Genomic DNA, 13,115 nt, shown 5'->3' with positions numbered 1-13,115 from the left:
TCTTTAATCTTGTAATCTTGTGACCAGTCGGTTTTTTCAAATCCTCATTCCTATTTGGGGGTATCACCGTAAGGTGGAGTATGTGAAGTGCCGGATACCCGACGGGAGTCGTGGCGGCACAATCGTGCAAAATCGCCATCCCGTCATCCAGATCCCGAATGGCGGAGACGCCGCGCTACGCTCGAAGTGTGCCTCGAGTCCGAGATATGTAAAGCATTCAGACTTATCGATCCCATGGACGACTGGCCCCATGGTCCCTCTAGACCTCGGCTTTGGCTACACACACCACCGTGTTAAGTCTGCAATCATCTGCAAACCCCTGCCTTGGCGGCGTGGTGCCAAGTAACCAACCAACACCAGCGCAGCATTTGTCTTATCCGCCGGCCGAGTCCCCGCAGTGCTAAGCTTTCCCGGCACTTATGTTTAGTCCGCACGGATAGCGCCATACCTTAAGGCTACTCTTAAAAGGAAAGTGGTATTTGCAGGCGGATCCCTGGATACAACGGTCAACATCAACGGCTCTCACGATGATTCCGGATAAGGGAGGAGCTCAGTCGACGCCGGATGTACTTGGATGCAACAGCATGATTCTCCATCACGTTCTATGGCTTAACGTCCATTTTCAAAAAGTTCCTCGGGAAACACGGCATCGCGATATCTACTAACCTGCGGTAAGAAGGATAGCGGCTTCATTGCATCGGGAGGCCGGAACAATGGCGTGAGATATTGACTGCTGGCTGGCCGTTGTCGATGTTTCGAATGAGCATCACAAAGGGTATAAAGATGAGCTATGTTCTTGGCCAAGAAGACAGAATTTAAGACAGCATCGCCAGCATCAATCCCAAGAAGCCCCTTGCCATCTCACCTTCGGTCTCATCCCATCCATCCTCATTCACACCAGTCAAAATGAAGTTCTCCGCTTTCGTTCTCGCCGCCGCTGGCATTGTCGCCGCCGCTCCCGGCACTCAGCTTGTCCAGCGCAACTACTCTCCTCTCACCCCTCGCTCGTCCCGCTCCCGCTACAACTCTTCTCCCATCAAGAGACTCTCGACCGAGGCCGTCGAGACCCTTGAGAAGACCTCCGGCGTCAAGAACGTCGACTACTCTAGCAACTGGGCCGGTGCCGTCAAGATCGGAACTGGATACAACCATGTCACCGGCACCATCACCGTCCCCGAAGTCAGCGGCTCCAGCGGCGCCGCCGCCTCCGCCTGGGTCGGCATCGATGGCGACACTTGCCAGACTGCCATCCTTCAGACTGGTATCTCCTTCTACGCCGACGGCACCTTCGACGCCTGGTACGAGTGGATCCCCGACTACGCCTACAGCTTCTCCGGATTCTCCGTCTCCGTCGGTGACTCCATCAAGATGACCGTCGACGCCTCCTCCAAGACCAAGGGTGTTGCCACCCTCCAGAACCTCACCACTGGCAAGACCGTCACCCACACCTTCACCAGCACCCCCTCCACCCTCTGCGAGACCAACGCCGAGTGGATCGTCGAGGCCTTCGAGGAGAACGGCAGCCAGGTCACCCTCGCTGACTTCGGCACCGTCGTCTTCACCGGCGCCGCCGCCTCCGGCTCCAGCGGCTCCACCACCCCTGCTGGAGCTGATATCATTGATATCTCCCCCAACAGCGGCCGCACCATCGAGGCCTCTGCCTCCGTCAGCGGCAGCACCGTCACTGTCAAGTACGTCGGCTAAATATTCACTCAACAGAGTATATTCAATGATGAGACGACAAACACCTTACCTTAGGTGGTCAAATACAGGGTGGGATCCTGTATCCATGGGGTGGGAAGTGGTGAGGGGCAGATGCTTGGTTGGTCCAATTCTGAGTCGAATGGAAGCATTCCACTCCTATTTTGGTGATTGATGATTGAGATGGGGTTACGATACGGTCTTTTGACCTTTCATCTTGTGCATATTGGATAGCATTCACAGTAAATAACAGAACATTCTGCATTCGAGCTCCCCTTCATGCGCATGCACTCAACATTGGACATGGCCTCAAGGGTTTGATCCCTAGATGGGCTGGCGATTTGTTGCCTTATTGCTCTATTTTCGCAAGTGTGGTTCCGAGCATAATCAGTACGTACATAGATCAGATCTCTCCGGTAGTCTGTTGAAGGAGCCATACCCCAGAAGCTTTAAGGGACAACCTACCGGTACCCGACTCAATCTGCTCAGGCACAACTCCAACAAGGTTGAGATAAAGTTCTGACACGGCATGTACTAACCAACCTGGGGCATGTAATTCCTTGCTAAACCAATTTATGTCGGCTCTACGGGCTCTGCCACTCATCCCAAACTGATGGGAGAACAGATAAGGTGGAGGTGAAAGAGTGCAAAAGGGCATCATTTCTTAACGATGATGATGAATTCCTCAGCGTATCCCGTATAAAGGGAACGATGGGTAAACTAAGACACCAACGTTGAGTTATGTCAGGCCAGGGCGTTATATATGAGTAATAATATGTGCATGAATAGTTTAACGGATACTACAGAATCTCTTCTCACAACGCCCTGCCTCAACTTGAAACCTTCTGCATCTAGAAGTCACTATGTCCGGTAGTGACTTGATGGGAGTGCAAAAGTTGCAAAGCCTAGTAAGGCCACTGGAAAGTGGTCGAAATATTCACAGACCAAGGTGCCCCCTCCGACAACGAGTTCACGCGGCGAAGCATGAACTCGCTGTGTCTAAACGCCACACTTGGAGCGTACTGAGGCACCATGTGACCACTAATCTTCGCAGTCGAGTGGGTGAAGCCGCGCTCAGTGTGAACAGAGCCTTGCACATTTGCGCCAGCCCAGCTAGGAACGTTGTCATCAACATTGTTGACGGTGGGGATGAGAAGATCCTCGGAAGGCTGCTTCTGGAATCCTTGCTGGCCATTCCACTTGATATACTGGATGGCAAGGGTGGTGACGTTGGGCTTGATCACATAGTCTGCCAGACCGGAGCCGACGTGGACGTTGTTCGTGCGCTCTACGAGTGTTTGGAACTTCTCCTCGTGCTCGGTGCCATTGTAGTTATCGTTGTAGTCGACAAAGACGGGGTCCTGGCACTCGCTCCACGTGGGGTAGTCCACGGGTACGTGGATGACCTTTCTGACTTCGGGCCTGTTGAAGTACAAGGTGGCGTTGGGAGGACTGTACATGATAGAGGGGAATCCCAGAACATCCCAGAGAACGGGGCATGTGTCGAGAATGTGGTATCCATTGAAACAAGGGTTGATAACCGTTGAGATCGCGTCAAAGTGGGCGATGATATCGCATTCATCCTTAACATTCGCTGCTGGCCAAGGACGCGCAGGCGGGGGGTAAGCCAAGTGCTTATTGAAGTACGCGTCCAATTGACAGTTCTTGGCGTCTTGCTCGATCTGCTTGTCTGCACCGCTGGGAAGCGCAAAAACGTTCTTCCAGTAGCGGTAGAACGAAGGGAAAGCGGCATGATCAAAGTTCATCGCGTCGTCATAGGGCATGACTGGGTCATAGTAGACCGCACCCTTGACATCGAAATAGGTTGTGTCGTTCTTGTCGAGCATGGCGGCGCCGACATAGGGGACGTAGATCCCAGCATAACTTTCGCCAGCAATGTAGATCTTCTTGCCTTGCAAGTCGAAGGTGTTCACAAAGTTCTTCCAGAAGCTGACAAACTGGTCTGCCGTCTCAGCGTTGTCAGTGGCAGTGACATTGCCGCTGCTAAATCCCGTGCCGATCGGGTATTCAACCCTTTCAGGAAAGTATCAGTCCTACTCTCTCGTTCACTTTTATTACGGGGATTCTCACCAGATCACGTTAGCCAACTTATGCCAAGACCAAGCATTCGCAACAGGCTTGATGGTGCCATACTGCCACAAGAACGGGCCATTCTCTTGCAGGAAGCCTACTAACGTTTAGTAACCCATTTTTAAAGATGAAAAGGGCTTGACGGAGCCAACCTTCCATGGATGAGCATCCTGGGCCACCATTGAACCAAATGATGACATCGTCTTTACCAGCAGGGTTCTCGGTGGGGAAGAACCAGAAGAAGTTCTTCTGCTGTTCGCTCTCAGGCTTGGAAGCGTCGACAGGAATGAGACCAGCATAGCTTTCGCCAACGTCGAAGTCGACGTCTGGAATTCCTGTGCCGTCAACGTAGAAAGCTGGTTTCCATGTGTCAGAGGAGCGGGAAAATCGAAGATCAGGAGCCATTTCTTACCACTGGTCTTGTTGTTGAAGTACTGCAAGGTGCTGCTGCGACGCATAATCGCCCGTGGCGGAGCTTGCACCTCAGCATGACCAGGAGCGACGCGACGGAGCGGGCTCCGGTGCGACTTTGGCGGCGAGTAGGCGGAGATCAGCGGCAAGCTGAGCACAGCCGTCAGGCCGGCGATGAGACTTGACGTGTGCATCTTGAAGGTATGTTGTCGCTTCTTGCCAAGATGTCAAGCTTCGGAGCCTCAAAGTGACCCTGCAGAGCCAAGAAGAGGCCAAGAGATGCAAAGGAACATGGCATCGCTATTTACATGTCGGTGGGCAGGCGTCAAGCTGGGATGGTGGCAAGTCGCGCGCCAGCCAGTTGGGATTGACGAATGATACGAGGTTTGAGCATATTACCGTGGGTAGCGACTTGCCCCAAGGAGGCATGTCGATTGGTATGGTCCGTCCCCCTACTATAATTCTCTGTTGCTCATTTTGATCTTCACTTTGAGCGCCGTCTCCCATTAGCTGCTGTATGAGAGATGATTTGATTCATGTACAAATCAGGCAGGTCAATGAGATAATCTGGGGCAGCCAACTGATAAGAAGACAAAGTGCCGACATAGCCGGTGTCGGAGTGGAGAAATTGAGATTGATGTCACCGTCTTGGGTTAAATTGGCAAAAGCTTGTTTTTTTAACCCCACGGACTGCGGACGGCTATTCCGGGCGATGCATTGTCATCATCAACGGCCGACGCCCGACATACATATCAAGTCTAGCGTCCATGTAAGAAGTCTCTGTGCAATCCGACTCCAAAATGGAACCTCCAGCTGTCAATCACGGCCGGCAGTCATCAAATCAACGTGATGGTCGCAAGTTCAGCATGATCAAACCACGCTTGGTCAATGATCTGCCCGACCCCAAGTCTCTCGAACCGTCTGTCTGATCCAAATCCGAGATCTAGCTTTACTTCTGCGAGGAACATCACGTTAAATCCATCAGGCTTTCCGTCAAATTCGTTAGCTGAAATCATGGCCAGGTAGAATGGCTTCGCAGGCCACTCATTCGAGTCAAACACCACCCATCCAGCAGGCGCCATATCCCTTCCCGAGATGGGTTTCGTATTCTGCGTTACGAAACCGCCATATGCGATGGATCCTTTGGGATAGAACTCCATGTAATAGTAGTCATCTCCAGTTCGAGTGGATGGGTCCCCTTCTCGTCGTGCCTCCCACTCCTTCAAAAGAGCTGAAAACCTCCAAGACGATGCCGAAGTCTTTGTCTGAACGCGACTTAGATCACAAATACGGTTCTCCGCTGCTCTTGCAGGTGCTAGAAACGATATGGCCCCGATGGTAGATGTCCAGGACCATATTGGTTGATCTCGAAGCGCGGACGGGCGAGTCAGCGTCAATTTCGCAAACCAGAGCAGTTGATTGACCACGCAGTGCGCGTGAAAGTCTTCGCTGAGAAGAGAGTCGTTGTAAAATACCCCGTAGGTGTAGCGCTCGCCGATTCCGTTACCAACCTCCGTAGCCAAACCCAAGATGGCGACGGGTTTGTCCGTGTCATACGTTAGGTTTCGTGCAGCGTATGTGGACACAAGATCGCACCAGTCAGCATAGAACCCCATAATTTCCTCGTTGTCTACAATTGAGTCGCCTTTCTGCTGCGAGTGCTTGGCTTGTCGGTAGCGCCGGGCGCTCTCAAAGAGCCTCTGTTCATCCCCAGAGGCCTCATTTTCACCATCCTCGCACTTGAGCAAGGTGCGGCAAGCCCAGACCATTCGTGCTTTTGTGTAATGAATGACGCGAGGGGAGAGCATCCATTCTTGAGTTATCCAGGCCCGATTGCCTAGAGGCGTCTCGCTGAGAGTGGTATTTATCGAGTCTGGAAATAGGGTTGCGGACATGTATTCTCCTTGGCTCGGTTCGCCGTAGGGAAGACGAACGACCGGTTGCAGCGGAGGACGTGGAACGAAGCAACCCTCCGATCCGTCTCGGGCACCGGAGGCGGCAACGGTCATTTCGGCGTCTTTGTAGATGCGACCCATCTGAACTGACTCTTTACGCCAGTCATCGGCATTATCCTGCACGATGCAGAGGCTATCGATCCAGAGGTAACGCAAGCCGACAAAACGAACGATTCTGATGGCATCTTGAAAGGTCTTGGGCAAATCAGAGAAGTTAATGGCAATGCAATGCTGGGCCAGGTTGTGGTATGTAGTTGTGAGGATTCTGTGGTTTCCCCAACAATGGCTCAAGGCGGCATACGAGGCATGAGTCCCGTTGGTAACCAGAAGTTTTGGTTCCCTTGATCCATCGGCTGAACCAATGTCAAGAACTCTGGTGGGCAGCAGTGGTTCGTAGCTCTTCGTCACGGAGCCTACTGTTCCAGTGAATGTCTCGTTGCACTCCGTGTGGTCGTTTTTGCAGGTATTGTACCAACGCTCTACAAGTCCAAACGCCTCATTTGAGCCCGAATCCGTCAATAATCTCATCCCAACAACGTCTTTCTTGCGAGAAGGAGCGGTCCCTGTATCGTGAACACATTAGTCTCTCTCGGTGACATGGAAAATTGCTTTTTTCGTGTCGCCAAGAAACGTACCAGGTTCCGAGAATAGGCTCAACCTGACGAGATCATACTCATATTCGATATCTGGGATATGCACATTGATGCCAAATAATTTTGGCGACTCACTGCGTTTAATGCCATCCCCATAAGCATCCTCGGCCGGGGCTAGTCCATCACCGACCCCGAATAGGTAGAGAGGTTCAGGCTTCGTGTTTGTCCGAATTTGATCGTCCGTTTTGGGGGTCCTGCAATCCTGGTCCATCGCGCGGCGTATCAGTCTGCAGAAGTCGCACACCTTGGATGAGTGAATGAGGTCGTGTGCACTCTCGATATGGCGATATCCATCAGGCTGAGCCAATGCTTGCGGGGTTATGCCCTTGCAAGCTGAGCAGAGAGACGCCATCGCTGCAATTGTTGAAGGCATGAGCAGGCAAGCGTCTAGGGTGGTTTGTTAATACTCAAGGGATATTATTTAGCACTGGCATAAGTTTGTGTTTTGAACCTAATGCTCAGGATATGTAGGAAGTGGTTGCGTGATATTCTGCCACTGCTGCGTTTATCATCATGTCTCCCGACCGCTCGTCGGCAATCTCTCATGCAGGTCATCTCAGCCAAGCTGGGACGCTGCTGGCTGAGCATGGCCAACAAGCATCTCGAAAAGTGGAGCCACGGTGAGACCAGTTTCTATACCTTCTCATTCGTACATGCTTTAAGGCTCACATTTGAAGTCTTTGCTGCAGCTCTTCACTCAAAAATTGCATGTCTACTGCATATTAATGGGCAGTGTAAGTATCCCGAAACAAAATCTGGACTTTGCCTTGTTGATACCGAAGGAACGAGTCCGGGTGAGAAACACTGACTATAGGACTGATTAGCAACTTGACGCAAAAGTCCACAAAGAAATAGTTCATGCATCAAATATTTCCAAGCAAAGTCTCGATTCCCAGCAGAGGAGAATTCAAGAGGACTTTTTTCAAAACATCTATTGAAACTTGGACCTTGACAGGCGCTTGCCAGAGGCTAGAGCCAAGAGCACGCCAAAACAACATGACGTTTAAACAACCTTTTGTCCACCCCGACCAGTCTTACCCTGCAGAGAAGTGGATTCTTGCTCAAGATTGTATCGTAGTATTTTACCTCTGATAATTACAAAGCGATGTACCGGACGGCGGAGGAATCGATTTCTCCTGGAGAGCCTCTTTCCCTGTCATTTTACAAGGTCGGTACGCGCAGGACGTGCACGCCGAGGAAGGATTTTTTATTTCGGTATGGAGTCTTGGAAATGAAAGCCCGAGGAGAAAATTGCTGAATGCAGTTTGTAAGCCTACTGAGTAAATGACCAGCTAGTGTTTGTTTTTTTCTTTCCCTTTCTAAAAGAAAGGGGCTTGGTGAATAATCAATAATCTCTTCATCTAATTCGTACAACACCCTGGATGCCTTGGTTTCTAAGCAGTCAATGACTGCTATCCCTCATAAGAGGAATAACAGCTCATATTTAAATCATTAAGCTGGTGACAAAACACCGGTTCATCCAAGTTTGCCATCCCACGCCCACTGCCTCAATTCCTCGTACCCGAAGCTCTGCTAGCCTCTCATCGCTCAAAATGCATTTCTCTATCTTCCATGCCCTGACTTTGGCTGCTGCTCTAATACGGCCCGTATACTCGATAGACCTTCCCGACTACACCGGATTAAAGACAGCCCAAAATGGCAGCATCCTTACGGTGACTTTCCACAACCCGTCGTCTCCTATCAACTTATGGAATCTGGACACACAAAACGATTTGATCGACCTAGTATCCCGTCTGCAGGAAAATAACAAGACCAAGGTCGTTATTTTTAACAGTGATGTGCCTAGATTCTTCATGGCTCATCTCGACCTCTCTTTGCCTAAGTTGGCAGGTCGTAAGTGCATCGGTGTTAGTATTCCTATCACAGGGATGGTTCGAACCGTAGGTGACGAAGAGGTCAAAATCTATATATATTTAACTTCTACGTAAGGTGTAAAAAGGAGGTTCTAACCGGAGGTTAGGTAGACTGTAGATCTTATAAGTATAGTCTGTAAGTGGCCCCTATGCGGGCCCCTTACCTCGAGGTCGAATTAGACTTCTAATCCGATACTAACTATCTTTCTTTTTTATTATCTAATTACGGCGGTTAGAAATGTAATTTAATCTCGGGCTCCTTTACCGAGGCTGCCCCCTTTTCTTCTTTCTTTTGCTCCTTACGGGTTACCTATCCCTTTATCTATATTATTACCCTTCTTTTACTAACAAAATGCTCGAGCCCCTTATTAGGCATTACCTTTATAAAAATATCTACTAGATTATCGTCCCTATTGATCTAACGGATCTTAAGGATCTTATAGCACTTATACGATTACCGGAGGGCTATAATATCTATTATTAGCCTTTTCTCTTTTATAGTGCCTAGTTTGACGAGGTATTTATATAGCGAGTATAAATCGGTATAGATGATTATCGGTATTATAAGGATATTAAGTCGATCGGTAATCCTCTTTAGCGTTGTTAAGATTATGTATGCGATGTCGACGCCGTTAATTATACTGTAGACCTCTAAGGCGAGTATACTTTATATAACCCTTTTGCTTTTTATTAACGAGTAGTGGATAATATTATTATAGATCGTGAAGTTCTCTTTTCCTATTACTTCGTTAATAAGGATTATTATATATCCTAATTACGATATAAAGTTATTATTATTTATAAATAAGCCGTCGACGAATACATAAAGCTTTGCCTTCTTCAGGTCGATAGGTTAGTATATAAGCCCCTTATCGAGGTTCACTTACTACTATTATAGCCGTTAGTTAAGGGCATCGAAGTTATATTCCGTTAACAAAGTGGCCTATGCTGCTCTTACATAGTTAAAAATAGCCTTTAGCTAATAAATACTTGCGATATAAGCTCCTCATACGAGCTTTATTTTATATCGCTTCTAGTAGTCGGTTACTTTTAGATTAATAAGGGTAATCTTTTTATTTTACCCCTTTTATTAGAAGACGATATTCTTGCCCTCGATCGTAAGGATCCCGCCATTAAATATAAATAGTATATCCTTTATAAAGATTTTTTTTGGCTTAGTAGTAAACTTTATTTTTTTTAACTCTTTATCCTCCTTTTTTATAAAGGCCGTATTAGAAAGCCTTAATATATCGTTAGTTTATATTCTAACGATTTTAAATAGATCGTTTATATATACGGAAATTAAGAGGTAAGGATTATATATTAATATAATTATTAAAAGCTTATTAATATGAAAATCGTAGTATATTACCTATTAATAAGTACCTAACTTTACAAGGCTATAAAATAGTTTTAATACTTTAATAATCGTATTATCCGGGTATTTATTTATTATCTTTTTTAATAGGTAAGTTAATATCTTCCTTATAAGCCTTATTGCTAATTAGGTATATGCCTAGGTAATATTATAATTTTAGATCCGGTATCCTCTTTACCGTAATAATATTATTAATACTATTATTAATCGTTAATTATAGTGCTAAATTATTAGCAACTATATAAGTAGTACTGCCTTTTTAACATTACCGTAGCTTTATATTATATACCTTGATATCTCGTATAGCTAATTTATTCCCTTTCTTTTAATTTTATAGATTATTTATAACTTAAAGATATAGAGGTTTATATACTTCTTTAGGTCGTAGGTAATAAATTTATAGACCCCTCGATTACATAGTATATCGGCTTTAATAAGGTCGGAGCTTTTATACGGTCGTTCTATAATTATAATTATCTTTTATTCTTTTAATTTAACTACTATTACGAAGTCTATTTTCTCCTTAGCTATATAAAAGATAGTAGTAGCCTTAGTGTTAAATATGAATTGCCATTAAGGTATTTTTTAGGGTCTTTTTCGGTATCTTACTTACGGTAGGGGTACTAGTTTTTCTTCTACTTTATCGTTTAAGGGTATTACGATAATAATCTTATCGAGGATAGTTTCTTACCCTTTATTACTTAGTTATCCCTTATCGCTTTATTAAGGTGGTTCCTCTAGCTCTTTTTCTTTTTATAGGTTAGAAATTACTCTACTAGGGTCGATATAGTACGGTCGTACTATAGTAATCGATACCTCCAATAATTGGTTTTAATCTTTTACGACAATATAAGATCGTTCGTTAATTAAAACTAATTTATATAGGCCTATCTATTACTTTATAGTTTCCCTTTATACCCATATTTCCGAATTTAAGGGCATATCGAGGTTGAGGCTTACGTCGGGCCTATTATATATAATAATAACTTTATTAACTTACCTTTTAATATTTATCTTGCAGAAAGTCTTTATTATTTTCTTAATTATTTACGCCCTTTAAGTTATATTTAGTAACGGCGGTAAGGCCGTCGTTGTTTATAGGTATATTCTAAATATAAATAACGTCGGAACGAGCCCCTTAGGTCCTATAGTATTATTATAGTACTTAAGTGCCGTTTAGAGGTACTCTTTGTCTGTTAAACTAGGGCTCTCTTTCTAGATAATCTTAAAAGCTCTTTTTAATTACTGGTGTAATTTTTTTACTTTATTAATATTATAGTGCGCTTTAATAAGGACGACTTTTAGTTAGATGCCGTACGAAGTAGTATTCTTTCTAAATTCCGCCAACTTAAAGCTAGTACCGGCATCGGTTCTAATGCTATCTAGTAGACCTTAGTATATATCGATCTAATAGTGCTTTAGCGTTGCCTATACGGTCTTGGCTTATATATTTTAAAGGAATTAGCCTCTTTAGAATAATATAGCTTTATTAATTACATAGAGTATTAGTCGATTATTTAAATAAAAGATATTAATAACGATTTCTTAATTAAAGTTGAGGTCGTTATGTAATTTGAACTTGAATCTGTGCGGGCTTTAGGCATTTATTTAGTACTAATAGTATACTATTATTAATTGCTTTAAAGCCCTTATTTCTATATCGTTCCCTAAATATTTAAGGAGATTATATAGTTTTATTACCGACGGATGGCCGAATTATCGATATAGTCGCTTAAGTTTATTTTCCGTTAAGTAATTAATAGACTTAACGTCTAATTTAAACTTTATAAATATATACCCCTATTATCGATCGACGAGCTTAAAGTGCTTTTTATTAAATATTTTATTTCTTATATTATTAAATATAATACTTAATTTATTTATATCGTTTAGGTATAAGAGGAATGGTATATTAACGGGTAGAATATAGAAAATTATCGTTCCGAATCGTATATTTATATTTATAATACCTAAGGTACTTATCTCTTTCCTTAGGCCGAAACTAATCCTCGTAATGCCCGTATTTATAGTATTAAGGGTTACTAGTAAGATCTTTTGGAGTGCATGGAATTATCCCTTGCCCCCCGTCGACTATTATAATGCCCCGGTATCTAGAATAATCCTATAGAAGGTTTCCGAACTATACCTTTTACTAGTATAGAATACTTATACTAGATTACTATAGAACCCTCCTAATAGGTATAAATTGCGTACTTATAAGCCCATTATTTTCTTTTCCTCCTTAAGCCCTTTAACCTTAGTGCAAGCTATAGCTACGGTATTAGTATTTATATCCCCCATACTATTAAGCATTATTATTAGCTAAGGAACCTTCCTTTACTAACTATAGAGGAAAGCCTACTTATTTAGGGCTTATACCGCTTTTTATTTATTTAGTATTATATATCCTCTTAAGGTTAACGGGGTAAAAAAAGAATAGGTGATATCGTTAATTTTATTAAAGTCGAGGTCTTAAGTATATAGGGTAAGATCTTCTTTACTTTTAAATAACTTAATTACGTTCGTTAAATAGTCCTTATAGACTATTAGAAATTAATTAAATCGATTATAGCCCGCTTTGCCTTATATGCCCTTTGCTTTTCTATATTAGTCGTACGACTTAGTACGTTCCTTATTAGAGTGGTTACTTAATTAATAACCCTCCTTTTTATATATAAAGCACTTCCTTTTCCGTAATGCTCGGTTAGTATTAAACTAGCGCCCCCTTAAGGAGTCTGTTCCTCCCTCCTAGCGGTTATTATATTTTACTTTTTTTCTTTTATTATTATATATATGGTTTACCTAGTACTGTTAGTGAGGGCCTTTATAAGATTGGAGGTAAGTCTAATTTAGTATCCTAGCTTCGATATTAAAGCTGGACCTTAGCTTCGAGTATAGCGTCTTATAGTTTTTAGGCGGTTAATATAGAGTTATCTTTACCTTTAATACCTTTTATACCGCTATATATAGATAACCGACCTTTTACTTATTAGTCCCTTTATTTAGCTACGTCCTTGCTAGTTTATTAATCCTATCGATAAGCTCCTTAAGG

The 13,115-nt window shown here is 44.3% G+C and overlaps 4 protein-coding genes across 4 annotated transcripts; 2 read left to right on the top strand and 2 right to left on the bottom strand.

Moving 5' to 3' along the window:
* Positions 1 to 433: 433 nt before the first annotated feature.
* On the top strand, positions 434 to 1,704 carry BDP55DRAFT_605859 (peptidase A4 family protein; the record flags this gene model as incomplete). Its single annotated transcript, XM_060571108.1, has 1 exon — positions 434 to 1,704. Exon 1 carries the CDS (start codon positions 907 to 909, stop codon positions 1,702 to 1,704), a length of 798 nt encoding a protein of 265 aa, XP_060432642.1. The 5' UTR covers positions 434 to 906.
* A 902-nt stretch (positions 1,705 to 2,606) lies between these two features.
* On the bottom strand, positions 2,607 to 4,250 carry BDP55DRAFT_547046 (Alpha/Beta hydrolase protein; the record flags this gene model as incomplete). Its single annotated transcript, XM_060568715.1, has 4 exons — positions 2,607 to 3,735; positions 3,793 to 3,892; positions 3,936 to 4,148; positions 4,205 to 4,250. 4 exons carry the CDS (start codon positions 4,248 to 4,250, stop codon positions 2,607 to 2,609), a joined length of 1,488 nt encoding a protein of 495 aa, XP_060432641.1.
* Positions 4,251 to 4,943: 693 nt separating this feature from the next.
* Positions 4,944 to 7,276, bottom strand: BDP55DRAFT_737333 (heterokaryon incompatibility protein-domain-containing protein). Its single transcript, XM_060580373.1, has 2 exons — positions 6,794 to 7,276; positions 4,944 to 6,721 (listed from the first exon to the last, which is right to left on the bottom strand). The coding sequence occupies exons 1-2, from the start codon at positions 7,182 to 7,184 to the stop codon at positions 5,040 to 5,042; spliced, it is 2,073 nt and encodes a 690-aa protein (XP_060432640.1). The 5' UTR covers positions 7,185 to 7,276; the 3' UTR covers positions 4,944 to 5,039.
* A 1,130-nt stretch (positions 7,277 to 8,406) lies between these two features.
* BDP55DRAFT_506606 (uncharacterized protein) lies at positions 8,407 to 8,649 on the top strand (the record flags this gene model as incomplete). The annotated part of the gene is made up of 1 exon (XM_060567672.1): positions 8,407 to 8,649. A coding segment is annotated over one exon (243 nt), but the record flags the coding sequence as incomplete, so codon positions are not given.
* Between the last annotated feature and the right edge of the window lie 4,466 nt (positions 8,650 to 13,115).

This window comes from Colletotrichum godetiae (assembly GCF_030913485.1).
Source record: "Colletotrichum godetiae strain CBS 193.32 chromosome Unknown BDP55scaffold_10, whole genome shotgun sequence".
NCBI lineage: Eukaryota > Fungi > Ascomycota > Sordariomycetes > Glomerellales > Glomerellaceae > Colletotrichum > Colletotrichum godetiae.
This window is presented reverse-complemented; position numbering and strand designations above follow the sequence as displayed.

Coding starts and splice junctions, on each gene's coding strand:
- BDP55DRAFT_737333 (XM_060580373.1), bottom strand. CDS start 7,184: ATGCCTTCAACAATTGCAGCGATGGCGTCTCTCTGCTCAGCTTGCAAG. Junction 6,722..6,793: donor GAGCCTATTCTCGGAACCTG/GTACGTTTCTTG, acceptor TTCACGATACAG/GGACCGCTCCTTCTCGCAAG.